This window comes from Rhipicephalus sanguineus, chromosome 10 (genome assembly GCF_013339695.2).
Source record: "Rhipicephalus sanguineus isolate Rsan-2018 chromosome 10, BIME_Rsan_1.4, whole genome shotgun sequence".
Lineage (NCBI taxonomy): Eukaryota > Metazoa > Arthropoda > Arachnida > Ixodida > Ixodidae > Rhipicephalus > Rhipicephalus sanguineus.
This window is the reverse complement of record NC_051185.1, coordinates 108019837-108047603: the sequence shown is the minus strand read 5'-3', so window position 1 is coordinate 108047603 and position 27767 is coordinate 108019837. Positions and strand designations below refer to the sequence as shown.

The following is a 27767-nucleotide window of genomic DNA, read 5'->3' as shown; positions in this document are numbered from 1 at the left end:
AAAGTTGTACCCGACTATAGCCAACTGCACAGATGTTTCAACATTTGTTACAAACTGAAAGAACCTTGGCGTACCGCTTGCACTTCCCCTCGGCGTCACGTGTGTTCTTTCTTTGTCATTCAAGTAGCTCTGTAGCAAATTTCACTAAAGTGTGGACAAACCTGGCCACCTTTAATTTCTCCAAGATCAGAAGCCACAGCAGAGGCGCACACGTTGCACGCTTTCCCAGCCTTTCCCGCAACATCTCACATGCGAACACCATTAGGCGACTGTGTCCTGCCTTGATGAGTTTTACAAACATGGCGATTGAGGTCGTTCTTCCGCGAAAAGTCCCAGGGACATAGTTGGCACTTGAAGGGTCTCTCGCCCGTGTGGACGCGGGCGTGGTCGGTCAGGTGGGCCTTCTGCCTGAAGGTACGGGTGCAGTAGTCGCACTTGTACGGTCGCTCGCCCGTATGCACCCTCTGGTGTCTCTGCATGCTAGTGAGGCAACCTGTGGTGTAGCCGCACACCAGACACTGCCGCAAACGCCTTCCGGCCCTGGAAGAGCCCCGAGGAGGTGGCCGACCGGCATGATGACAAACAGCGGTGAAGTCTACGCAAGCCAAGTGGGTGCATCTTCAGCAAAACACAGAGCAGATGGGAGAGCGACATTCAAAGGCTACAGAGACCTACTCGCCAACATCACCAGACAATACACTTTTTTACAGCGAATAACTTTCCTTTGTAAACAATGCGTTGCTTTTGCACATGCATTGTTTTACACTTGCACTAAAGTTCTATTGTGAGTATTGTCTAACTTACAGCATTCAACTTTTTTTTCAACCTGTTGTTGTATTTTATCCACCCTGCATGGACTTTGTGTCCATAGTATGTATGTATTAAATAAATAAATAAAAAGGGTGTATTTGGGGAGTATTTTTTTCACACAACAGCAATCATCACCTGGCTTGCTCTTGTTTCCTTTCTCGAAAACTGTGTGCTCGCCACTTTCCTATAAAGAGTGCTATGTCATGCTGATAGCTGCACACCGGGTGCGCAGTAAGGAAGGCATGTAAGATAGATGACGATTGTTGTAATGTGGCAGAGAGATGCCCCAAATACACCTTTTCTTTTTAGAGTATAGCCACACTCGGATCAGCCGGAGGTAAACGGATGCTATTAAACTAGTTTTTCATTGTGCTTTTTCTGATTCAATGCATCAATACTAATGAATGTGATTTATGGGGAAGGAACCTGCGCCAGAGACATATGCTCATCAGCTTGATAATAACGCAAGTGATAACTGGCGATTAGTATAAGTCAACACGAGCATATGGCCAAATGAACACTAGACACTGCCCCCACTTACTTCCTCAATAATCCTAGAGTTTGCAACTCTTTATAAACACTTAACCATTCACATTACAAGTAAGTTTTCCGGCAACATTCACACAGTTTCCATAATTAGCACTGCTAATACAACACTGGGATACATCTGTCAAAAAAGTACCTCACGAGTATCTACTGCACTGAAATTTGTCATGTACACAACACTGGTTCACTCAAAACTCGAATATGACACTTCAGTAAAGTACCCAAATACCATAACACTAATCTATTCATTGAAAACATTGCATATTGAAGCTTAGAAGAACTTGTTGCTGGGCGAGTTGGTGCATCTTAATACAAAAGGGATAACTGCGCTATCTGACGCACACGTAACAACCATGGTTGTTGTGTGTGTGTCAGGTAGCGCAGTTATCCCTTTTGTATTGTCATACTGAAGCTGTTTGTTTCAAAATCAGCAAATAAAACCAACCAGCTAACAGAAGTGACACAGAAAAGAAGCACTGACTAGAAATCTTCATGCCCCTTTATAAGGCAGTCCCTTTGAACACTTTTCACAGACTCCAAACTCCATATCCCCTTCAGCGACGGTGTGTATTGTACACATGAACTTCGGAGGCGCGTCACACACAGTGTGTTTCTTAAAATGGCTTGAAACGCAGTGTGTACATTCGTGCAGGCTTCCTGAGTGAACAACTAGCAGTCATTTAACTTCATTGTGCTGCGTATTTCTGCAGAGGATCACTTTGCGGGAGACACTACCATGTTCGATGATCGTTCGATGGGCCGCCTCTACGACCAACGACGAGTATTTTTTTTCTTTGCTCTAAACAAATACGACCAAAAAACAAACTGTGCATGCATTTTGGGCCTAATATCCGATTTTTTTTTTTATGCAAAGGTTGAAGCTGACTGAGTGCAGAATAATTAAATATTTAATTACATGCTAATTAACTTTAATTACTGAAACTAACTCAAAGAACCACATTCCTTCATTTTCTTGCTTGGAATGCAAATTTGACACATTGGCAGACAGTGCATCATAATTCGTGCCTGAAGGGGATATACCTTGCCCCCAAAATTTTGAATCGTTTAACCCTTACAAAGAAGGTACACTGTTGTATAAAACTAACACCTTTTGTCAGTTGCTTGCACTCGGGACTTTTCAGGAGCGGAATCTCATTTGCACCAAGACAGTCAATATCAACGACCATTGTCTCTTCCAGCACTGATATGGCACTGATGTAAGGGTACTTTTTGTATTGGTTCCCTTTATTTTCATTTTTTTTCCCCCATTTTTCCCAGTCCTCTCTTAATGCCTGCTGTCCCTAATTGTACGTTAAATAAGTATAACAGCTACAACAAAGCTGTTTGCAAGTACCTTCTGTGACCATACGTGCCTATTTTCACAAAGCTCTAAGTGTCACTCGTTTTGATAATGCAAACATTGCCCTATTTTTCTGATACACCTTCACATCTGCCTTGTGAAGATTTCTTTCTACATTTACCATCAACAAGTGGCAAGCCCTTCAGAGGGAAGCGGTTTACTTCAAGTGCTTTTAATACTTCAGCTGCAGTTTGCCTGTGAAGGCCATGGAGTAAAAGCTTTCTCTTGTGGTCTGAATGTGTTGGTTCAGGCTGCAGTATATGCAAGTGTACAAGCAATCGACATGCACAGGGTTCATGGGGGGTTACAGGCAGCTTTTGCTATCTTCAGCGAGCAAGAAATGTTATGCCACTTGTCTTGCAGAGGGGTTGTCTGTATGCTGATCAGAAATGTGCCGTCTTATCATCCCTGCAAGAGAAAGGACAATTCGTTTCAGTACAAGAACTACATTGGGAGGCAATTCATTATCACCATTTGCACTTCTCACATCTGCCAGCTAACGATTGCTGGGTAAATGCACCGGTTTGATTAATGCACATATCATGCTACACTCTTCATTAATTCTGGGCACTACATTGTCTCAAGGCTCACCCTTGTTTTGAGGCAATTATAGAGAGCTTCATGCGACATTAATGCACAGCGTTTTTTAGCATACTGTACACCCTCATCAAATGTTCTATGCATCTACATGGTATACAAACACTACTGCCCCCAGCATCTGGAAAATGTGCAGCACTCTACAATAGAAACTGGCTAAAGTGCTTTCGGTTATGGACAGCACAGATGTTCTATTCCAACTCTGCTAAAGGGACCTGCAATAAGCACTATGAGACTAATTAATGTTGTTTCTGTGCGCTCCTCTTCAATGCAATGATCACTGCCACTTATACTCAAGCAATAATGTGCCTCTTATAGTGGCATAATCATTGTTACATACCTAATAATCACTAGTCACACAAATAATGACAGGATATACCAAAAGAAGTAATTTTCTTTGCATCTACAAGACAGCAGCAGGAAACTGTCGACACTAGGTCCTCTTTTATGAATTTCCTTCCACTGTGCAAGCAAGTGCAGAGCTTATTTGGCAACATCAGCATGCAACACTTTGTCAACCCATAGCATCACAGGTGTTTATGTGTCAAACATGACATAATGAGGTATAACTGTACATTTCTGTACACTAGACAGCAACAGCCGTACATTTTCAAAACTTTGTATGTGCAGGGAAAGGAGTTTATAGGATTCTCAAAAAATATTGCATAACAGTCTAGTTTTACAGGGCAGCCATTACAGATCTACATAATTATGTTGGCTGCATGCTTAGGTACGGTACAGGCAGCACCATGGAAATGAAGGCTGCAAGCCCAAACTGGGCAGATATTACTTTTCACTGAGCCTGTAAACACGTCCTTACCCTGTGCTGTCTGGAAAACGGAACTCTCCCCCACAAGTACACTTGGTCATGCCAAATCTCACGGTGGCTGGGACCGTACGCGGTGCCATTGTCGAAAACCAGTTCACGGCAAATGGTCGCTGGCCATTGCCTGCTTGCCACATGCTTTCACGGGTAATAGAATTGATTAATTTTCGTGCAAAGGTGACAGGCACCTCAACTTTCACAACCTATACAAGTGGGCATGGAACCAGATATCTTGTACCCTTTCTTAGGTATTATCAATGAGATATAATTTTCTGTGGACAATGTTACATAACAGAATAGTGTTGTCGACAACCTGAAGAGCATCACAAAGAGCCATCACAGCAAGCAAAACGGTGAAAAAAACAAAATCGCACAATGGGCCAGACGACCAATTCAAGTTTCTGACCGATTGTGATGTGACTGAGCGATAACAAACTGCCCATTGTGTAAGGGCCTCACTGAGATTAGGTTCATTGCGTTTCACACATGCCAGTATCAGTGAGCGTCTGCTGCATGAATATGCATTAAACTACAGAAACCAGGAGGAAGTGGCACCATAAGTGACAGAATGTGACAATCTGTGTCCACAAAGCAAGCTGTAACCAAGTGGAGCTGCCATTGGGGCAAACTGTTTGTACATGTTTAGATAAACAACACAACAGTGACAGGGAGGAAACACAGACAGTTGCCACGGTGGCCCAGTGGTTACAGCGCTCGAATTATGACAGCCAATGCGCGGGTTCGATTGAAGCCACGGTGTTGCATTTTGATGGAGGCAACTCTTGAGAACTGTAGACTTAGATTTAGGTGCACGTTACAAGGCCTTGGTCTGGCCAATACTCGAATATGCATCGATTGTTTGGTCACCTCACCACAAACATGACATAGCTATGTTAGAATCTGTTCAAAAAAAAGCAATAAGGTTTATTTTTCGTCACTATGACCGGCAGTTCTCGCCTAGTTCGCATGCGCATGTTTTATCGCTGCAGTCTCTTGAACATCGGTGCACTTGCGATCGTGTCGTCCTCCTGCATAAGATAGTTCACACCGGCTTGAGTGTTCTAGCGCCCATTTCTTTCGTTGCAGCTTCTGAACGCCGTACCCAATGGTTCAATCACCTAAATATTATGCCCTCTAGAGGTAGTCTTAATTGTTTTAAGTTCTCTTTTTTTCCACGGACCGTGGATCTATGGAATGAGCTTGATGGGTCTCTGCACAGACTCGATGCTCAGCAATTTGAAAAAGAGTTGTGCAATCATGTAATTTGTTAAACTGTATCCTTTTTCACAGTGTTGAACATTTGTATCCACTCCTGCTATGTCCCAATAACTGAGATGGCAGTATTTGTAAATAAAATAAATAAATAAAGAAGAACCCCCAGTGGTCTAAATTTGCGGAGCCCTCCACTACGGTGTGCTTCATAATCACATTGTGGTTTTGGGATGGGAAACAGACATCCCCCTGATTTGGCCAGTGTTCCATGCTGTAATGTTGCGTGTTGTTTTCTCTCGTTTTTCAGCCAGCACTGCCTATCTACACTGTACAGTGAGCCATGCCGTAGAAGGATATTTAAATGTATACCATTTCCTCGAATGCACAGGCTATTTCGCACTTAGGGGAAAACTCGGAGTGCATTGCAATGTGCTTCAAGTTTTTCCCTAAGTGTGAAACAGCCTGTACGGTACTGACAAATTGAAATAGGACATTTGGAGCACGTGGCCGCCGGTACATGCAGCGCCTCTCGTGGGTGCTAGTGGAACCAAGGTGTTGCATTGTGGCATGGAGCGAGGGAGAAAACATCTATGCAGCAGAATTGCTCCTTCCGGTTGCCAGCCTGCAGCTCACCACACTGCCAGCGTGGCGCTGCAAGGCTTACGCGCTTTGTTATGCCGAACGAAATGGCTTGCCCGCGTGCACCTCCTATATTGCGCTGCGAACAGAGGACGCTCTCGTTAGATGCGCTTTGGCGATGTGGCACACATGCTGTGAAAGTAATACACCGGATTCAGCTAAGCAGGTTGCGTCTTACATGTGTTCGTCGACGCTACATCAGCCGCTGCTTGCGACACAATGCATAGTGGGCACGTCGAACGTGCGCGAAGAAAGCGGGAAGAACACAGACATTATTTTACTTTACCACGATTGAAAACCGCGATGATAGCAGGCCCTGCACTTGAATGTTGGCAGAATGCAATGCTTACATGCACGCTGTAAGGTGCAATCTCTTAGCTGGATCCTGTGTCTCACTTGCACAGCATGCATGCGGCATCGCCAAAGCGCATGTAACGAGAGTGTCCGTTGCTCTCGTCGCAATATAGGGGGTGCGCACTGGCAAGTCATTTCAGTTGGTATACATAATTTTCATTGACATCACCGTGGTCGCCATCTTGGAGTACTAGCTGCTTGAGATGCTGCGTGAACTCTTGCTCGAACGCGAGGAGAAAGAAACGGTGACATCATATCAGTGCTAGGTGCCCCCTCGCGTTCCCTTGTGTTCCCCCTGGCAAACAGAAGAAAGCGGGGAGAGCACAAAAGAACACGGGGACCGAATGACTGCGTGTCCCCCGCACTGACACTCTCTAATGAGATAAAAAGTCACGGTGGCTGCCATGTTGAAGTACCTAGCGCAGAAAACCTATCTGTGATGTCATGTGAAAACTATGTATACAAAAGCGTGCAAGCATTGCAGCGCCACGCTGGCAGTGTGGTGACAGTGAACGATACAGGCCGGCTCGTCGGTGACCAGAAGGGGCAATTCTGCTCCACAGATGTTCACCCCCTCGTTCCATACCAGAATGCAACACCTTGGTTCTATGACCGGTGGGCAGATGCTTGTACCGGCGGGCAGACGCTCCGAGTGTCCTATTTCAATCCATGAGTACTGTACATATTCAAGGAAAGGGAAAGAATGCATACAAGTGTGTGACCTGACACACTGGATTCTTCTTGGCATTTCAAACAGTGCAAGTCTGTACAGCGAGAAGAGGGAAGTAGTGAGAAAGACCGCATTGGTTAGTCCTATTGCAACCCGTCTTAGTGTTTTTTTTTTCTTTTCGATTTTTTTTCGCGTAATATGGATGTAATACGGATCTTGAGAAGTCGTCCCGTGTAAGTTTCGGTATAATGCAATGGGAAGGTGCTTCTGCTTACAAGAATTTTGTCCAGCCCCAACATAAGAACGCGCATACTGCCACATCACAGTCCGTAAGCAAAACCCGTGACAGCGTCCGATTTGCACGATAACTAAAACAGAACCAAATAAGAATTCATGAAGCGCCGCAATGGCATAGAAGGCAAGTTTCCATGCAGCGCACTTAAGTGTGATGCACTTCAAACAAGCAAAAATAAAAGAAGAGGGCACGCTCTATTCGATAACGACATGGGACAACTTCAAAACTGCTTTCAGTCATGGACGCGGTAGACCAAGACCGTTCAGCATTTAAGTTAGCGGTTCGAGAAGCCTTTGACATCTTCGTTAAAACTCGAAAGTTTTTCGTCGGCAGTGATCGTCGTCGACGCTGAAGTGCACATCCGTGCAGTGCAATTTGTACGCAGTCGCTGGGCCATCACTTTCGTTCATTCCTGTAACACTTGGGCACAAAACAATCCGAGGCCATATCCCCCGCTGTGGGTATGCAGAATGAACACTCCAAGGTCAAAAACAACGTCGAAGACTGCACTGTGCTCTTATAAACTATCTACGCGTCACCTTTCAAACGATTGCCCATCAGCATCCGCGCACGAAAGTCGAAACTTGTTCTTGCTGTTGCTGATAACGATGAAGCTTTCTTGTAAATGTCAACAAGCATGATGCGTGAAAAATATTTGAAGTGACTTATTTAATTGTTTACGGACGCACTTTATAAATCTATAACGTTTCTTTTCAAACTATGGTAAAGAAAATTCTTTCAGCAGTTGGAACAAGTTTACTAAGAAAACAAAATTCTCCAAAAAAGCTCTGTTACATGAACGTTCAGTGCAATAAATAAAATTTTTGTGATTTTCTTTTGGTTTGTGCTCGAGTTTCTGTAACCGACTTCGCAACCCGTTCTAAATGTGAAAGCCCGATGAACATCGCAATGTATTATGTGGCTCCAAAATACAGTGTTCTAGAAGTACTCCAAAATCAAATATGTTGCTGCCGGCAACAGAAAATTTGATTGCTGGAGTCCAGTAATCAAATTAGTACTGCTCGTTTCGGCAGTAGTGGTTGTTTCGCCTGCCTTGTTGGTTAGCTTGATACGTTTTTGCATAGAGGACAGACGAAGCAGAGCCGCTACTGGCGCCGGTTGTGCGTTATGGTGGCTCCTTTGTCGTCCTGCAGTTGCAGCGTGCGCGAGTTGTCCCGGGAATGAAGCAAGCGGTACGAATACGATCGAGCTTCTTTGCGATTGCGACTGGCCTTCTCTCGCAGGATAGAAAAAGAGCTGAAGGAGCCACTTGCGGTCGAGAAATTCGACTCAGAGCAGTTCTCTAACGTAAGTGCCACAAAGTACAAGCTGACTGCAGTGACAAAGCGCCTATCCGTGCCTGGTGCCATTCGATAGCCTAAAGCGTTTTGCCGTCGCAGGCCCACTCAGCAGCCATGGTGTCCGAACCTGGACAGCGCTCGGCGGTTTCAGCGGGAAGCTCATGTATCTGTAGACATCGCTGCTGTGAAATTGCGAGCAACATATTACAGCTTGCAGTCTCGCGCAAAAAATTAGGCAGCTTCGCACTAATGCTGCCAAGCCTGAAGGAAGTGCCGAGCTGGGCGGCCTTTGTTGATCTTTAGTTCTCTCTTTTTCTCTCTGCGTATTTTTTTTCTTTTTCCTCTCTCTGTAGTTCTGTTTATTTATTTCTCTCAGGGGCGCAGCCAGAAATTTTTTCCGGGGGGGGGGGGGTTCAACCATACTTAATGTATGTTCGTGCGTGCGTTTGTATGTGTGCGTGTATATATATACGCAAGCAAAACTGAAAAATTTAGGGGGGGGGTTGAACCCCCCCCCCCCCTGGCTACGCCCCTGATTTCTCTCTCTATTTCTTTCCTCTTTCTATTTTTCTTCTATTGGGGATATGTACTGAGCCTTGATCCGCAAGGCGGCAACACCCAGCGTTGTCTAGAACCGAGGTCAGTTGCAAAACTGAGCGATGTTGCGCGGTGCCGCCGCCATCAGCGACAGGGCACGTTGGCCACGATCCGTGCCAAAGCCCTAGGCACTTAGACCAGTTAGCACCGCTCCCTGTAGCTTGGCTGAAATCACGCACAGTTTTGACAGCCTGTCCAATACTTTGTTGATCCTTTGTGAAAAGGGCTACATCGTCGGCATATGCAAGAAGCTTGACCTCAACTGCATGTAACCGGAAACCATTGATCCTGTTGTTGTTGATGGCCTTCAAGCACAATGTTAGGCTGAGGCGGCAACCCTGACGAACCGAACGTTGCACACTAATGGGGGCCCCCAAACTCTTATTTACGATCAATCTCGTCGTGCAGTTTCGGTACACCAGGGCCACTCCCTCGCAGATAACAGAACCGACGTTAGCATGATTTAAAACAGCCAGCAAAATTCTGTGATCAACACAATCAAAAGCCTTTTCCAGATCAATCTGTAATATGGCGACCTGCTCATATGAAAAATCACAATATTCCAGTATGCTCCGCGCTTTATGGATGTTTAGGACAATAGATCGCCCTTTGATGCCACATGTCTGGTGAGGCCCGACGATGTCCTGTATGACTGTCTGCAATCTTCGAGCCAATACTTTCATATAAATTTTATACTCAACGTTTGTTAGGGCTATGGGTCTATACGCTTTTACAGATCTGAGTTTATGTACACAGGGGTCCACTGTTAAAGGGAACATCGGAGCGCGTGACGGCCGGTCGGCGCCACCGCCAGCCGGCGGCTGCAACGAGTTTTGCGCAGGCGCAGTTAGCTCCGTGAATGGTACTCTTTCGTCGTCCTCTACCGTCTGCTGCCACGCCACGAATCGTAGCGAAGCGAGTCGTTCACGCGACAAAAGAGCACCACTCACAGCGCGTACTGCGCCTGCGCAAAACTGGTTGCAGCCGCCCGCCGGCGGTGGCGCCAACCGGCCGTCACGCGCTCCCTTTAACAGTGGACCCCTGTGCACATCCTCGGTCTTGCGTATGAGAACCGTATGGGATGACCTGTATGATGGAGGCAATGTGTTTATTTGTACGCTTCGTTAAATATACAACTGTCAGAATAGGGCTAAGTTCGTGTTTAAACATTTTATAAAAGACGGCAGTGAGTCCGTCCGGTCCAGGTGACTTTCCAGGATTTAACTTATCTATAGCATGCTCAACTTCGGCCACTGTTATTGCGCACTCCAAACCTTCTTTTCTTTCGTCTTCCAGACGGGGTATAACCAGACAAATTCATTTTTGAATCTTTCCAAGTCTACGTCGTGCAATGCGAACAGCGCCCGATAATGTTGTGCAATGCGAACAAGCCCGGTCGCCGACGCGTAGGTACGGACGCAGTCCGCGTCCGCGTGTCCGTAACACCGGCACTTCGAACACCGGGGCACCCTGCAGTCCCGGCGAACGTATCTCGTGCCGTGGCAGCGCAGGCACTGCATTGCACGCCCGGGCACCACCACGAGGGCCAACTCGCCAGCGACACGAACCTGGTGGGGCAGGTCGTCGACCTTTACTCCCGGCTTTAGCTTCAGCAACACAGTCCTTGTGGTACAGTACTTGTGGTGGAGCCCTTTTCTCGCATGCCTTGTACGCGCCAACGCTCTCGGGTAACCTCGGTGACGTTCCCGAATGCAGCGAAAGCGGTCCGGATGACGTCGTCTTGGACGCCGTGAAGCATCCAATGCAGGCGCAGTTTGACCTGCTGGTCCTCAGGGTCGAAAACCACACACCGGCGGCCTTTGACACACCGGCGGCCTTTGACCACACACCGGCGGCCTTTAACCGCTGCTAATTTCTTCGTGGCTTCACCGGTTTTCAGTGTCACCGCCCAGACGTGGTTAATCTGGTACGCCCCTAACGCCACGACGTCAGGGAGCACATCAGCAATGGCGAGAGCGTCTCGGAAGTCTTCCACCTTGTAGGGCCGCTCACGCACGTCTCCTTACAAAAACAACGTATTGAGAACAACACGGCCAGTGGGCAGAGTAGGCAGCACAATCTCGTAATCCTTATCATCTTCGGCAGCCATCCTGTTACCGCGGCCGGCACGGGCCGCTGTCGCCGCTCCATCGGAGCCGTTCATTCTGCGACCGTTCGCTGGCGCGTCCGGAAGTAGAATGCATCCATGGTATGGCCGATGGCGGGAGGCACTGCCTCACAACGCTACTTGTAACTACTAATGTGATGGATGGATGGATGATGGAACTTTATCAAATATAGTCCTGTGCTGAATTGTTGAAGTGTGACCATAGGTCGGCAAACTCACTCATGAGTCGACTCACTCAGACTCAGATCGGCCCCTGAGCCTGAGTTTGAGTGAGTCCGGGCGAGTAATATTTTGGTGAGTTTGAGTCCAAGTGAGTCCGGTTGAGGAAATTTTTAGTGAGCCTGAGTCCGAGTGAGTCCGGTTGAGGAAAATATTGGTGAGTGTGAGTCCGAGTGAGCCCTAAGCGCAAAATATATTTCTTGAGTGAGTCTGAGTGAGCTGCACCCTTTATTGCCGACCTATGGTCCTATCTATACTCATCTTCAGCATTACTGTCAGCCTTATATCGGATATACGTTTATACTTAAATCTATTCACATATATCTAAACGCACTCACGTTCAAGTGCCACCTGAATATTTATTAGTCAGAGACGTGAATTGGGAGGGGTGCCGTGACCTCCACCCCGCGAAGTCTTTCACAAAAAGTTCTTGATAAAAATATCTCGTTTCAGTCGGGTACTTCATAAAAATGTCCTTACTGGATTACTGGTAACTCGTATTTGAAGGTATATCATCAAAAGGCGTATCGAAGAGCACCGATAATGTGAGACACTGGCATTAAAGAACATTGACACCAAGATCGAAAAAAAGGTATTTCGACGCTCACGGACTCATGAGTCCACTCACTCAAGCTCACTCATGCTCAAGACAAGCCGTGAATCTGAGTCTGAGTGAGTCCGACTGAGTAATATGTCGATGAGTTTGAGTCCGAGTGAGTCCGGTTGAGAAAAAGTTACGCGAGTCTGAGTCCTAGTGAGTCCGGTTGAGGAAAGTTTTGGCGAGTCTGAGTCCGAGTGAGCCCTCAGAGCAGAATATATTTGGTGAGTGAGTCTGAATGAGCTCCAACTTTTTTGCCGACCTATGAGTGTGACTCATAAAAATAAAGAACCGCAGTAGACATTGAAGAGAATAACTAAAAAAGCAGGAAAAAAGAAGGTGCCATCAGCACTCGGTGTTCCCAGGTGGTCTCCCTCCCAAGTACTGACCTGCTGCTTAGCTTCGGGGATCGGACGAGAACCGGCGCATTCAGCATGGTATGGCCGATTTTTTTTTTTTTATTGCCTGGCTTGGACATTGTACAGGGCAATCATTGCACACTCACATAATACAATAAAAAGGAACAAGCATTGCCATCAGTCCCATTTGGACTGATGTCGTCCTCTTAAAAATACTTAAGGGTTGCCAGAGGTTCAAACCTTGACAACCATTCTGGCTCGATCTCCTGTATTTTACTGCACTCAATGAATGCAGACATGCTTTGCCTGAAATAAATCACTGCTGGCTTTGCATCCGGGTCGAAGTGGTATCCGGCCATTCGCGCACGCCATATACAGTGGAGACCGGTCAACATCGATCACTACATCAAATGGGACCCCCTCATCATTCGTTACTGCGAGATACCTTATCCCGTGTGGATCCAGTGGGAAATCCTTCTTTATTGTCCTCTGCAAAATGTCCCAAAAATGTACCCCTTCCCAACAATGCAAAAAAACATGGTCTATGGTTTCTGGTTTCTCACATATCAAGTGACCCCCATGGTGTAAAAAAGCCCCGTTCCTCTGTGAAAGTCTTTACCGATAGTGTTCCTGTGTGTAACTTAAAGAAAAATGTTTTCACCCCTGTAGGTACCTGCATGTTTTTCACCCGCTTCGGTACATTTTGTCCCGGTCTTCCACTGTATATGGCCCTGTACAATGGTACTGGCAAAACCAAACACGTACATCTTTGTACAATTCTTTTCTTCTAACACTTGCTAGATAATCCAACGAAAAACGAACAGATAAAAAACGTACACACCACTTCCTTGAGATAGCCACGCAACGTCACGGGCCGGCTATCCGTAGTAACAACAAGATCTGGTAAGGCACTGCCTAACCTGAGCTGGCATACCGTACGCAAAAACGGATCCCTGACGTCACGGAAAAACAAAAATCTATTTACTAATTGTCTCACAAATAGGTGTTGTTGTTGTTGTTGTTGTTTGTGGTTATGTAGAGGAAGAGACGCTTATTTCTGCAACCCAATCGGGAGCACGGCGCAGCGTCTTGGGGGAGGGGGAAGGGAAATGAAAGAGGATAGTGGTGTGTAGGATGTGATTGTGTCTCGTTCGCCGTGGCCGGAGCAGCAGGGAAGACGGCAGCAAGGGCAGGGGCGGCAAGTTCCCGGCTCATCTGTAGGCGGCTATTCCCGTCTCGTCCAGGAACTCCACCAGGCTCCGGAGTGCTGGCAGGTGGGGACGCGACGGGAAGAGCAGGTTGCGCCAAACCGAGACCCCCGTCCTTCACGCGCCTGAACAAATTGGTCCGTCTGCACCTTTCCCATTCCGAGCCCTATATAAAAACTGCGAACACTCTGTGCAGCCTTTGCACGTTGATCCTTGAACAATGTAGCACCTGCATCACATACCACAGTTTAGTGATAAAAAACATGTTGCACACAGTAGCCCTAGCAAAAACAGACAGGTTCATGCCTTTCCACCTGTCTGCTTTTTCCTTCGTCTCTTTTGTTTGACGCGACCAATACTCCTCGCTGCCGTTATAACATTCAAGGGGAACACCGAGGTACTTTGTCGGTGTTTCCGTCCAGTGCACATTCGCAAAATGGTCCGGCTTTGAAGGCCACCTTCCGTGCCAAATCCCAAGGGATTTCCCCCAGTTGACGCGACTCCCTGTGACGCTACAAAAATGTTTCACAACACGTACCGTTTCCTCTACACTTTCTTTGTCCGTACAACACACCGCAATGTCATCTGCATATGCCAGCAGCTTAACTTCCACTGCCGCCAAGCTGAAGCCACGTATTTTTTCGTTTTCCGTTATCGCTAAGCACATCGCTTCGATGTAAATACAAAACAAAAGTGGACTGAGGGGGCAGCCTTGACGCACAGAACGCATTACGCGAATGGGGGCCCCCAAAGACTTATTAACAATTAAACGTGTTGTGCAGTTCTGGTACGCCAAGGCCACTCCCTCCTTGATGATGGAACCAACATTAATATGATCTAAGATGACAAACAAAATATCATGCGCAACACAATCAAAAGCTTTCTCCAGGTCTATCTGGAGCACAGCAACGCCAAGTAAATCCTCGTCACAACACTTTAGCACACACCGCATCTTGTGAATGTTTGAGCTAATAGTTCTGCCTTTGATTCCACAAGTTTGGTGCTCTCCAACAATTTCTTTAATGACACCTTGAAGTCGCGCTGCCAGAACCTTCATAAAAATCTTGTAGTCAACACTGGTCAGCGATATGGGCCTATACGATGTCACCAGTTTAAGTTTTTCCCCTTCGTCCGTTTTAGGAATTAATATCGTATGCGCTTTGCTGAAGGAGGGCGGCAGAGTTTTCCGTTCGTACGCCTCATTGAACAGCTCAGCTAACCCCGGGGACAGTTCTGTTCTAAACGTCTTATACCATGCAGCGGTTAGGCCATCGGGTCCCGGTGACTTTCCGGGGTTCAGATGACCAATCGCGCGTTCCACTTCGTCTTCCGTTATTTTGCCTTCTAAAAGCTTTTTTTGTGTCGTCACTAAGCCGCGGCATGCGCTTAAAGGGGTACTGGCACGAATATTTTTAGTTGTCGTTTTTTTGCGTCAAGTGAAAGGTCAAGCCCTCAAGAGCCTAGAAAAGGTAGTGCTAAGCACGAGTGCGCCCTGAAAAAGTAATTACAGTATGTTTTTCAAAGCTAGTGTCGGTTCCTACTGTACCCTGACGTCACAACACGGTATGAGCTTCTCTTCACGTGCTCGCACAATATATAGTGACGTTTCCACGGCCGCTCCGCACCGTGGCTCCGTTGGTGACGCACAAGCGGTCATTTTGGAAGTTTTGATGACGCACAAGCGACCATCTTGGAAGTTTTGGTACCTAACGTCATCACAACTAGCCAGACTGCTGCGTGAAGTCACCGAAATTTGTACTGTAGCCTGACGTCAAGGTAGTGTCGATGTCAGTAGGCTTTCCATGGAAACATTGACTTTAATATCAAATTAAAATATCTTATCAGCATTTGCTGAGCTTCACACTTGCTCAGAGTCGTCTCTGCATATAGGAGATTTGTATGGCAGAGTAAACTCGCCTTCGAAAAAGGGTGTCAGTGCCCCTTTAAGAAACTCTTCTTTAAAACCATGTACATTCGCTTTTCGAACTGCAAAAAGTGACTGGTAATACGCAAAAAAAGCCCGTTCGATGGTTTCATTGTCGCTAGCGAGAGTCCCGTTGCAATAGACATTATCGATGTGGTTTCGCCGTCCTTGCGCTTTTTCGAGACCAAGCGTCCTTTTAGTGGGCGTCTCCCCCGCGACAAGATCCTTTGCTTGAGCGCGAACCCAGGCGCCTTGATAACGCTCTCTGTCATGCAGTTCTAATTTTGCCTTGACACTGCGCACCTCGTCTTTACAAGTCCCAGGCTCCCGACTTTCTAGGGCTATCAGCTGCTGCAGTGTTTTCTTCAGACTTCTTTCTTTTATTTGCGCTTCGAATTTTAGCGTGCTCGATCTGTCTAGCGCTTTCATTTTCACCTTCTGCTTTAAACACTCCCATTTCTCTGCTACTGTTTCAGTTTTTTCCATAAGCACTTCATTGATGGTCTCGTGCACTGAATCTAAAAATGGTTCATCTTTTAATAACAATGCGTTCAGTTTCCATAAATCCCAGTTGAAAGCCTTACGCTGTTTCTTCATGCCTATGCGACACACAACCAAACAGTGATCTGAAAACGACACTGGCTCAACCGAAAAATCGTGACACATATCTAGGGATAGGTATATGCGGTCTAAACGCGCATGGCTTTTGCCTTGAAATCGCGTGTACATCACTTCGCGATTTGCTGCGACACATTCATACACGTCATCCAAGTCATTTTCGTTTATTAATTTGCCTAGCACGTCACTGCTTTTGTCACGAACGCCAGTGCTATTGACTCTATCGCGAGCACTTAAAACACAGTTGAAATCCCCTAACAAAACCACCCTCTTATCACACTTTGTCCACTGAAACAGGTTAGACAAAAACTGAGCACGCTCTTCTACACTATTCGGTGCGTACACGCATATTACTCTGAATTCAGTGGCACCATAAACAAAGTCACAATAAACAATTCTGCCCGACTGGCATGAAAAAACACTTTGCACAAGAAGGTTTTGCAATTTCTTCACAAAAAGAATACAACCCGCGGACTTTCCTATCGCGTGGCTTACGACCGCGTAATATCGGTCAGTGAAACGGCGCACCATGCTCCCGGTCTCCTCCTCTCCGTCTACCTTGGTTTCCTGGACGGCTAGGACGTCTATGTCTTGGTCTGTGATCAACCGCAAGAGCTGACTTTGCCTACGCCTAGCCGCCAACCCTCTGACGTTAAGCGTAGCTATGCTGAATGGCGGAGTCAATGCCATGGTGACTTATTCGCTAAAGGAGTAGGCCCGGAGCACTCGCTATGCTGAATGGCGGAGTCAATGCCATGGTGACTTATTCGCTAAAGGAGTAGGCCCGGAGCATGGTGCTTACCTTTCACGACCAGCCCTCTGCTAGCCGCCTCCAGGACCATCCTGCTTCCCGGCGCTGTTTTCCTTTGCCTTGTCGGCCAGTCTCCTGTCGGTGGGGACTTTCGGCTTAGGTTTGAGACTAAGCCGCCTCCCTTGCGGCGCCTTCGCAGGCGGCTCCTGGCTGTTGGTGGACGACGCCCCGTCCAGCTCTCCCGAGTCGTCGACGCTTTAGCGTGGCGCTGGTCACGCACATCTCGTCCTCGCTGTCCGCCGCCGTCTCTCCCTGACCCTCCGTTGTGTCGGCTGTCCCCACTGGAACCACGTCCGTCTCGACCCGCTCAGGCTCGACCTCTGACGGGGCGCTGGCCGGTGTAGTCGAATGCTGGAGAGTCTCCGGAACCTTGGGTGTGTCTGCCGGCGCCGCCCCTCCAGTAGTCACAGGGACCACTGGGCTTCCGACCCCTTTGGCGGCGTCCTCTGCCTCGGCCGCGTCCATGACGTGCTCAGCCATCGCCTCGTTCTTCGCTGGCCCCATTGCACTGGCGTACGTTCGAACACAATCGGCCTCGACGTGTCCGAAGCGTTTGCAGCGTGAGCAACGGGGGACCTTGCACTCTCGGCGGACGTGCCCTGTGCCTTGGCAGCGCAAGCATTGCATCGGCCGACCAGGCACAACCAGCAAGGCCAGTTCTCCATCGATCCTGATCTGGTGCGGAAGGTCTTCGACATTGACGCCGCTTGTCAGCTTCGGGAGGGCTGTTCTTGTGGTCGAACACTTGTCGGCAATGCCCGGGACACGCCACCGCTCACGGCTCACCTCCACGACCTTGCCGAAAGCCGACAGCGCCGTCCGTACTTCTTCGTTGCTCACCCCGTGAAGCAGCCAGTGAATTCGCAGCCGCACCTGCTGGTCCTGTGGGTCGACGACGACGCAGCGCCGCCCCTTTACCTTGCAGCTCCTTCAAGGCGAGCAGGCGTTTCGTGGGAGCGGCATCATTAAATGTCACCGCCCACAAGTGGTTAACCTGGTACGCACCGAGGCTTACCACATCCGGCAGCAGGCCCGTTGGCGTCAATGCGTCCCTGAAATCTTCGACCTTGTATGGCCTCGCTCGTACATCACCGTGTAAAAACACGGTGTTGATAACAAGTCGTCCTTTTGGCAATTGCGGCAAAATAAACTGGTATTCGTTATCCCCGTTCCTGTTTCCGCGGCTAAGATTGGCCGCTGTCGCCGCTCCGCTGGAGCCCACGATCCTGCGATCCGTTCAGCATCGGCTGCCGGAAGCAGAATGTGATGGTATGGCCGATGGCGGGAGACACCGCTTTACGACACTATTTGTAATGTGCTCTTGTCAATAACATCAATGTGTAATTATTAAAGTGTGACCAATGAGTGCGACTAATAAAAATAAAAAACAGCAGTATACAATGTAGAGAATAACTAAAAAAGCAGAAAAAAAAGAAGGTGCCATCAGCACTCGGTGTTCCCAGGTGGTCTCCCTCCCAAGTACTGACCGAGCCCAATGCTGCTTAGCTTCGGGGATCGGACGAGAACCGGCGCATTCATGGCGGGAGACACCGCTTTACGACACTATTTGTAATGTGCTCTTGTCAATAACATCAATGTGTAATTATTAAAGTGTGACCAATGAGTGTGACTAATAAAAATAAAAAACAGCAGTATACATTGTAGAGAATAACTAAAAAAGCAGGAAAAAAGAAGGTGCCATCAGCACTCGGTGTTCCCAGGTGGTCTCCCTCCCAAGTACTGACCGAACCCAATGCTGCTTAGCTTCGGGGATCGGACGAGAACCGGCGCATTCAGCATGGTATGGCCGATGGCGGGAGACAGCGCTTTACGACACTATTTGTAATGTGCTCTTGTCAATAACATCAATGTGTAATTATTAAAGTGTGACCAATGAGTGCGACTAATAAAAATAAAAAACAGCAGTATACATTGTAGAGAATAACTAAAAAAGCGGAAAAAAAGAAGGTGCCATCGGCACTCGGTGTTCCCAGGTAGTCTCCCTCCCAAGTACTGACCGAGCCCAATGCTGCTTAGCTTCGGGGATCGGACGAGAACCGGCGCATTCAGCATGGTATGGCCGATTTTTTTTTTCTTTATTACCTGTCTTAGGTACACAACATATATTACAATGAAAACTTGTCGTAAACCACCCAATGTACAAAGTACATACGGTGACTATGTAGTCAACCAGCATCGCGCTGGTATCGTCAGGCTAAAATTCCGACAAAGTGACAAGTGGCTCAACTCTTGAGAGCCACTCAGGCGGTTCCGGTGCCGTTTTATAAATCTCAATATACCAGTGCACACTTTCTCGGAAATAAGCTCGGGCAGGCCTCGCATCCTTGTCAAAATGCTGACCTGCCATTCTCGAGCGCCACAAAGAGTGGAGGCCCAAAAGCATGATTGCGTCAAATGGAACGTCATCTTCGTTCTCTACACTCAAAAAACGAATACCGTGCGAGTCTAAAGGAAAAGGGCGATTTAGCATGGTATGGCCGATGGCGGGAGACACCGCTTTACGACACTCTTTGTAATGTGCTCTTGTCAATAACATCAATGTGTAATTATTAAAGTGTGACCAATGAGTGTGACTAATAAAAATAAAAAACAGCAGTATACATTGTAGAGGATAACTAAAAAAAGCAGGAAAAAAGAAGGTGCCATCAGCACTCGGTGTTCCCAGGTGGTCTCTATCCCAAGTACTGACCAAGCCCAATGCTGCTTAGCTTCGGGGATCAACCGAGAACCGGCGCATTCAGCATGGTATGGCCGATGGCGGGAGACACCGCTTTACGACACTATTTGTAATGTGCTCTTGTCAATAACATCAATGTGTATTTATTAAAGTGTGACCAATGAGTGCGACTAATAAAAATAAAAAACAGCAGTATACATTGTAGAGAATAACTAAAAAAGCAGAAAAAAAAGAAGGTGCCATCGGCACTCGGTGTTCCCAGGTGGTCTCCCTCCCAAGTACTGACCGAGCCCAATGCTGCTTAGCTTCGGGGATCGGACGAGAACCGGCGCATTCAGCATGGTATGGCCGATTTTTTTTTTCTTTATTACCTGGCTTTGGTACAAAACACATGAAACAAACAACACTATAGTATTAAAACCACCCGATGTACAAAGTACACGTGGTGACTGTGTAGTCAACCAGCATGGAGCTGGTATCGTCTAGTTTGTGCGACATTGTCTTCTCAGTGCCGTTGTACAGGTCCTTGTACAGTGGAGGCCCAGGTAGCAATGTTTTAAAGAGAGTAAAGAAAATGCAGGTGCCGCCGGGAACAAAGACTTTTTTCTTTAAACTTCATACAGGAACGTTGCCTGTTAAAGCCTTTTTGGAGACAAGGGGTTGCTTTTTGCCATGGGGTAGTCATTGTTTGATTTGCAAATTGCCAGAAACGATAGACCATGTTTTTTTACATTGTTGGGAGGGGGTTTATTTTTGGGACGTACTACAGAGAACAGTCAAAAAAGAATTCCCACTGCACCCGTATGGCATTCGGTTCTTGTGCGTAAAGAATGAAGACGGCGTTCCGTTTGACGCAGTTATGCTCCTGGGCCTCCACTCTTTGTGGAGATCGCGAATGGCTGGGTACCACTTTGACAAAGATGCGCGGCCTGCTCGAGCGTACTTTAGAGAGAGCATTCATTGGTTATTAGAATTATATAAAGTGGAACCGGAACCACCCGAGTGGCTCTCAAAACTACAGCCGCTGGTGACATTGCCCGAAGCATGGTTTGGCCGATGGCGGGAGACACCGCTTTACGACACTATTTGTAATGTGCTCTTGTCAATAACATCAATGTGTAATTATTAAAGTGTGACTAATGAGTGCGACTAATAAAAATAAAAAAACAGCAGTATACATTGTAGAGAATAACTAAAAAAGCAGAACAAAAGAAGGTGCCATCAGCACTCGGTGTTCCCAGGTGGTCTCCCTCCCAAGTACTGACCGAGCCCAATGCTGCTTAGCTTCGGGGATCGGACGAGAACCGGCGTATTCAGCATGGTATGGCCAATTTTTTTTTCTTTATTACCTGTCCTAGGTACACAACATATATTACATTCAACACTTGTAAAAACACCCAATGTACACAGTACATACGGTGACTGAGCTGTCAACCAGCGTCACGCTGGTGTCGTCATATTAAAATTCGCGTAATGTCACCAGCGGCTCTACTGCTGGGAGCCACTCTGGTGGTTCCGGTGCTGCCTTATGAATTTCTAGAAACAAATGAATACTTTCTCTAAAGTAGGCTCGTGCAGGCCGAGCATCTTTATCAAGGTGATAACCTGCATGACCAGGATTTGGGGACATATGCACGTAGCGCCATCTGTCGTCGGGGACTGCGGTGGCCTGCCGCAACTGAATGGGAAATAGGCGAAAAAAATCATATCTGACGAAAAAATACAGATATCAAAGACGACTCCCGGTTCTATACAGCAGAGACTTACTTGAACATTCTGTTAAAATTACAGTGTGGCGCTACAAACCGCGTGGCTTCCCAGAGTGTTTAAAATTTTACAATGGGGCCCCATGTATTTAAAATGGGCGGTGTTCAATTGCCCTGGGAAGCCACAGGCTTTGTAGTAGAATACTGCAATTTTACCAAAATGTTCCAGTAGGTCTCTACTATATAGAATCCCGAGTCGTTCTTGATAGCTTGCATTTTTCAAGAGATATGATTTTTTTTTCGCATAACTCCCATTCACTTACGGCAGGAGGCCGTCGTTACCGCCGAGAGATGGCGCCACGCACAGATGTCCCCAAATCCTGGGAATGCCATTCTCGATCGCCACAAAGAGTGGAGGCCCAAGAGCATGATGGTGTCTAGAGGAACCCCGTATTCATTGTCGACATTCAAAAACCTAATGCCGTACGTGTCCAGAGGTAAATCTTTCTTAATAGTTCTTTGTAAGACATCCCAAAAATAAACCCCTTCCCAACAATGCAAAAAAACATGATCTATTGTTTCTGGTACCTTGCAAATTAAACAGTGTGTACCCCACGGCAAAAAGCATCCCTTTCGCTCTAAAAAAGTTTTGACCGGTAACGTTCCTGAATGAACCTTAAAGAAGAATGTTTTTGTTCCGGGCTGCACATGCATTTTTTTAACTCTCTTTAACACATTGCTACCTGGGCCTCCACTGTACAATGACCTATACAACGGCAAAGGCAAGACAACATCACAAAGAGCAAAGTAAAGTTCCTTTCGTTTCACATTGGCTAGATATTCTCTCGAGAACCGTACGGTAAGAAATCTCACAATCGACACTATTTCTTTATAAAAGCCACCAATCCCTCCTACACACATCCTCAGTTGAGACAACATACTCAGGCAACAGTCTACCTAGTCGCAATTGGCATATGGTGCGCAAGAAAGGATCAGTGACATCCCTAAAGAACAAAAACCTGTTAACGAGCTGACGGAAGAAGAGGTGACCCAGTCCGAGCCCCCCGTCTTTTACCCGTCGGAATTAAGTTGGTACGGCTGCACCGTTCCCACCCAGAAGCCCAGACAAAAGTGGCAAATATCCTGTGGAACTTTTGCACGTTAGTCCGTGAGCAATGCAGCACCTGCATACCGTACCACAGCTTGCTGATGAAAAACAGGTTGCAAATAGTGGCTCTGGCAAAGATCGATAGGGCACCTGCTTTCCACTTCTCTGCTTTCTCTTGCGTATCCTTAGCCTGACTTTTCCAATAGTGATCGCTGTCGCGATAACACTCCAGCGGGACGCCCAAGTACTTGCCCGGGGTCGTCACCCAGGGCATATGTTAGCAAAGTGGTCTGGTTTCGATGGCCACGATCCGTGCCAGAGCCGTAGACACTTGGACCAGTTAACCCCGCTCCCTGTAGCTTGACTGAAATCACGCACAGTTTTGACAGCCAGTTCTATACTGTGTTGGTCCTTTGTGAAAACGGCTACATCGTCTGCATACGCAAGCAGCTTGACTTCAGCTGCATGTAACCGGAAATGTTGATTACCTTCAAACACAAGGTTTCAATATAAAGACAAAACATCAGGGGGCTGAGGGGGCAACCCTGCCGAACCGAACGTTGCACACTAATGGGGGCCCCCACACTCTTATTTACTATCAACCTGGTCGTGCAGTTTCGGTACGCCAGGGCCACTCCCTCGCAGATGACAGAACCGAGGTTAGCGTGATTTAATACAGCAAACAAAATTTTGTGATCAACACAATCAAAAGCCTTTTCCAGATCTAACTGTAATATGGCAACCTGCTCATACGAAAAATCACAATATTCCAGTATGCTCCGCGCTTTATGAATGTTTAAGACAATAGATCGCCCTTTGATGCCACATGTCTGGTGAGGCCCGACGATGTACTTTATGACTGTCTGCAATCATCGAGCCAATACTTTCATATAAATTTTATACTCAACGTTGGTTAGGGCTATGGGTCGATACGCTGTTACAGATCTGAGTTTATGTACATCCTCGGTCTTGGGTATGAGAACAGTGTGGGAAGACCTGTATGATGGAGGCAATGTGTTCAATTTATACGCTTCATTAAATATAACCGTTAGAATCGGACTAATTTCGCGTTTAAACATTTTATAAAAGGCGGCAGTGAATCCATCCGGTCCTGGGGACTTTCCAGGATTTAACTTGTCTATAGCGTGCTCCACTTCGGCCACTGTTATTGCACGCTCTAAAATTTCCTTCCTTTCGTCGTCCAGACGGGGTAAACCAGACAGAAATTCATTTTTGAAACTTTCAAAGTCTACCTCGTGCAATGCGAATAGCGCCCGATAATGTTCCGTGAAAGCTCTTTTAATGTCATCTGTATCTTTTGATAAGGTATACCACCCCATTCTATTTCGTGTATGTGGTTACTTTCGGCGTGCGCTTTTTCTAGGCATAGCGCGCGTTTCGTAGGCGTTTCGCCTGCAGCGGTGTCCTCTGCCCTTGCCCTCAGAAGCGCACCCCGATAACGTTCTTCGTCCAGCTGCTCTAACTTTTGTTTTATTTTTCTGATGTCTTCTATCCAATTTCCAGGGGCTCGGCATTCCTGCTTGAGTAGCTTATCAAGCAGCGCTTTTATTTCAGCCTCTTTCCGTTTCTCGTTATACCGAATGCACGAAGCCCTGTTAATTGCTTTTAATTTTAAAGTTTCTTTAAGTAGCTCCCACTGTTGCCAAATGTGCAGGCTTTCACTAGGGTCTAATTTGTTAATTTCCTCCATTACAGTCGAATTATATTCTTCATCCTCCAGGAGCTTGCTATTTAATTTCCAGGTTTCCCACGAAAAAGAGTTGCTTCTCTTGGTAATTCCGATAGAGCACTGAACTAAGCAGTGGTCAGAAAAGGACACCGGCACTACCTCGTAACTAGCACATTCAGGAAGTACTTCGACTGATACATAAATACGGTCGAGTCGTGCATAGCTTGGGCCTTCGAAACGCGTATACTTCAGTACACCCGAACAATGGAAACTTTCGGCAACGTCCTCAAGGTCCCAGTTCTCAACGATTCTCAATAACACATCTGTGCTCTGATCTCTAAAAGACCGAGCGCTCGTTTTGTCGTGGGAACTGAGGACGCAGTTGAAATCCCCTAACAATACTAACTTCCTTCCTGCACTTAGCCGTTGCTCAAGGCTACCAAAGAACAGGGCCCTATCTTCAGCCTTGTTGGGCGCATATGCGCATACGACACGCCACTCGGTGTTGTACATTGAGAAGTCAAGAGAGGCACACCGACCCGACGCACACGAAAAGTGAGCGTTCACCTGAAGCCCCGGCAACTTCTTAACAAAAAGTAAGCATCCAGCCGATGTGCCCACTGCATGACTAACAACGACAAAAAATCTAGACGCGAAACGCTGCACCATGCCGCTGGTCTCCTCCTCGCCGTCGACTTTCGTTTCCTGAACGGCAAGCACGTCTATCTCTCGTTCCGTTAGAAGTCGGTAAACCTGGCTTTGCTTTCTTTTTCCTGCCAGTCCTCTAACGTTTATGGTCGCGACCTTTAACGGGCAGTCAGGCGCCATTTTACCGAAAAGAAAAGGGACCAGCGGCACAATGCCTACCTCTCGCGTCTAGCACGTGGCTAGACGATGCCGTCGCCGGCGTTGCCATCCGGCGCAGGTACTTGGACTTGCCCCACGTGCTCCGCGTTGCCGCCGCGCTTGTCGGCCGGAACGTTGGGGCGCGGTCGAAGGGATGACCGCCGTACTTGGGCACTCTTGGCGGGTGGTTCCTCGTTGGCAGTTACGGTCGCTTCAGTACCATCGTTGCTGGTAGTGGGGTGGGGGCGCTTGGAGGCCGCGGTGACATTGGGCGGCGTGTGAACGCCACTCTTCTCCGGTTGTGGCTCGTTCAAGCTTGTAGGTTCGCCAACCTTGGGTGCTGGTGAACTCGACGTGACTGCCGGCGACGCGTCGGTTGACACACTCGACTCGCCCGCCCCTCTATGAAGCGTTGGTGCCTTGCCCTTTCGGGTATCGCATCCTGACGCCGCTGGGACGACTTGTGTTGCTGGCTGGTGGCCCTTTGTCCCCGACATGTCGCCTACAGCTGGTTGGTCCACCGGCCCGTCTCCTTTCGGGGCGTCACCGCTGGAAGGCGTCGACGTGTCCTCTGGCCCTGACCGCTTTCCTGCCTCGTCGATTCCCCTCGCAGCCTCCTCCGCCTCGGCGACGTCCATGAGCTCTTCATTTTCGTCGTCCTTTGGCCGCCCGGTCGCCGACGCGTAGGTACGGACGCAGTCCGCGTCCGCGTGTCCGCAACGCCGGCACTTCGAACACCGGGGCACCCTGCAGTCCCGGCGAACGTGTCCCGTGCCGTGGCAGCGCAGGCACTGCATTGCACGCCCGGGCACCACCACGAGGGCCAACTCGCCAGCGACACGAACCTGGTGGGGCAGGTCGTCGACCTTTACTCCCGGCTTCAGCAACACGGTTCTTGTGGTGGAGCCCTTTTCTCGCATGCCTTGGACGCGCCAACGATCTCGGGTAACCTCGGTGACGTTCCCGAATGCAGCGAAAGCGGACGGGATGTCGTCATCTTGGACGCCGTGAAGCATCCAATGCAGGCGCAGTTTGACCTGCTGGACCTCAGGGTCGAAAACCACACACCGGCGGCCTTTGACCTTCAGCTCCTTAACCGCGCTGCTAATTTCTTCGTGGCTTCACCGGTTTTCAGTGTCACCGCCCAGACGTGGTTGATTTGGTACGCCCCTAACGCCACGACGTCAGGGAGCACACCAACCGTGGCGAGGGCATCTCTGAAGTCCTCGACCTTGTAGGGCCGCTCACGCACGTCTCCGTGCAAAAGCAACGTGTTGTTAACAACACGGCCAGTGGGCAGAGTAGGCAGCACAATCTCGTAAGCGTTATCTTCGACAGCCATCCTGTTACCACGGCCGGCACGGGCCGCTATCGCCGCTCCATCGGAGCCGTTCATCCTTCGACCGTTCGCTGGCGCGTCCGGAAGTAGAATGCATGGTATGGCCGATGGCGGGAGACACTGCCTTACAACGCTACTTGTAAGCACCAATGTGCTGTGTTGTATTATTAAAGTGTGCCTCATAAAAATAAACCTCAGTAGACCTTGTAGAGAATAACCAAAAGAAAAAGCGGAAAAAAAGAAGGTGCCATCAGCACTCGGTGTTCCCAGGTGGTCTCCCTCCCAAGTACTGACCGAGCCCAATGCTGCTTAGCTTCGGGGATCGGACGAGAACCGGCGCATTCAACATGGTATGGCCGATGGCGGGAGACACCGCTTTACGACTCTACTTGTAACTACCAATGTGCTCTTGTCAATAACATCAATGTGTAATTATTAAAGTGTGACTAATGAGTGCGACTAATAAAAATAAAAAAACAGCAGTATACATTGTAGAGAATAACTAAAAAAGCAGAAAAAAGAAGGTGCCATCAGCACTCGGTGTTCCCAGGTGGTCTCCCTCCCAAGTACTGACCGAGCCCAATGCTGCTTAGCTTCGGGGATCGGACGAGAACCGGCGCATTCAGCATGGTATGGCCGATTTTTTTTTTTTTTTTTTTTCTTTATTACCTGGCTTTGGTACACAACATATACACAAACACGTGTGTAAACCACCCGATGTACAAAGTACATACGGTGACTGTGTAGTCAACCAGCATGGTGCTGGTATCGTCAGGTTAAAATTCGGGCAATGTCACAGCGGCTGTACTCTTGAGAGCCACTCGGGTGGTTCCGGTGCCGTTTTATAATTCTCAATAAACCAATGCACACTCTCTCTGAAATACGCTCGTGCAGGCCGCGCATCCTTGTCAAAATGGTGACCTGCCATTCGCGATCTCCACAAAGAGTGGAGGCCCAGGAGCATAATTGCATCAAAGGAACGCCATCTTCATTGTTTTACGCACAAAAACCGAATGCCATACGGGTGCAGTCCGGGAAAATCTTTCTTGACAGATAGCTCTCTGCAAAACATCCCAAAAATAAACCCCCTCCCAACAATGTAAAAAAACATGATCTATTGTTTCCGGCGACTTACAAATAATACAGTGCGTGCCCCACAGCAAAAAACAACCCTTTCGCTCCAAAAAGGCTTTAACTGGTAACGTTCCCGAATGAAGTTTAAAGAAAAATGTTTTGGTTCCCGGCTGTACATGCATTTTTTTAACCCTCTTTAAAACATTGCTGCCTGGGCCTCCACTGTACAATGAC

At 47.8% G+C, this 27767-nt stretch overlaps 2 protein-coding genes, 2 non-coding genes and 5 pseudogenes across 4 annotated transcripts; all 9 read right to left on the bottom strand.

Annotated features, from left to right (window-relative positions):
• Positions 1-245: 245 nt before the first annotated feature.
• On the bottom strand, positions 246-17103 carry LOC125760289 (zinc finger protein 99-like). The gene is made up of 3 exons (XM_049420168.1): positions 17064-17103; positions 10846-11229; positions 246-595 (listed from the first exon to the last, which is right to left on the bottom strand). The coding sequence occupies exons 1-3, from the start codon at positions 17101-17103 to the stop codon at positions 246-248; spliced, it is 774 nt and encodes a 257-aa protein (XP_049276125.1).
• A 1665-nt stretch (positions 17104-18768) lies between these two features.
• LOC119372768 (5S ribosomal RNA) lies at positions 18769-18887 on the bottom strand. Its single transcript, XR_005179698.1, has one exon. It is a non-coding gene; the product is annotated as a 5S ribosomal RNA (ribosomal RNA).
• A 154-nt stretch (positions 18888-19041) lies between these two features.
• LOC119372805 (5S ribosomal RNA) lies at positions 19042-19160 on the bottom strand (annotated as a pseudogene).
• A 573-nt stretch (positions 19161-19733) lies between these two features.
• On the bottom strand, positions 19734-19852 carry LOC119372807 (5S ribosomal RNA; annotated as a pseudogene).
• Positions 19853-20007: 155 nt separating this feature from the next.
• On the bottom strand, positions 20008-20126 carry LOC119372774 (5S ribosomal RNA; annotated as a pseudogene).
• Positions 20127-20986: 860 nt separating this feature from the next.
• Positions 20987-21105, bottom strand: LOC119372804 (5S ribosomal RNA; annotated as a pseudogene).
• Positions 21106-25161: 4056 nt separating this feature from the next.
• Positions 25162-26462, bottom strand: LOC119406642 (uncharacterized). The gene is made up of 2 exons (XM_037673373.1): positions 26322-26462; positions 25162-25911 (listed from the first exon to the last, which is right to left on the bottom strand). Exons 1-2 carry the CDS (start codon positions 26460-26462, stop codon positions 25162-25164), a joined length of 891 nt encoding a protein of 296 aa, XP_037529301.1.
• Positions 26463-26704: 242 nt separating this feature from the next.
• LOC119372766 (5S ribosomal RNA) lies at positions 26705-26823 on the bottom strand. The gene has a single exon (XR_005179696.1). It is a non-coding gene; the product is annotated as a 5S ribosomal RNA (ribosomal RNA).
• A 161-nt stretch (positions 26824-26984) lies between these two features.
• LOC119372801 (5S ribosomal RNA) lies at positions 26985-27103 on the bottom strand (annotated as a pseudogene).
• Between the last annotated feature and the right edge of the window lie 664 nt (positions 27104-27767).

Excerpts from the sequence above, each read along its gene's own strand:
- LOC125760289 (XM_049420168.1), bottom strand. The coding sequence starts at position 17,103 with ATGGTCCTGGAGGCGGCTAGCAGAGGGCTGGTCGTGAAAG. Across the intron at positions 11,230-17,063 it reads CAGAGGGCTGGTCGTGAAAG|GAGACGTGCGTGAGCGGCCC; the intron begins GTAAGCACCATG and ends TGTTTTTGTAAG. Across the intron at positions 596-10,845 it reads AGAAAAGGGCTCCACCACAA|ACTTCACCGCTGTTTGTCAT; the intron begins GTACTGTACCAC and ends TGGCTTGCGTAG.
- LOC119406642 (XM_037673373.1), bottom strand. The coding sequence starts at position 26,462 with ATGGCTGTCGAAGATAACGCTTACGAGATTGTGCTGCCTACTCTGCCC. Across the intron at positions 25,912-26,321 it reads TCAGAGATGCCCTCGCCACG|TGCCTGCGCTGCCACGGCAC; the intron begins GTTGGTGTGCTC and ends CGTGCAATGCAG.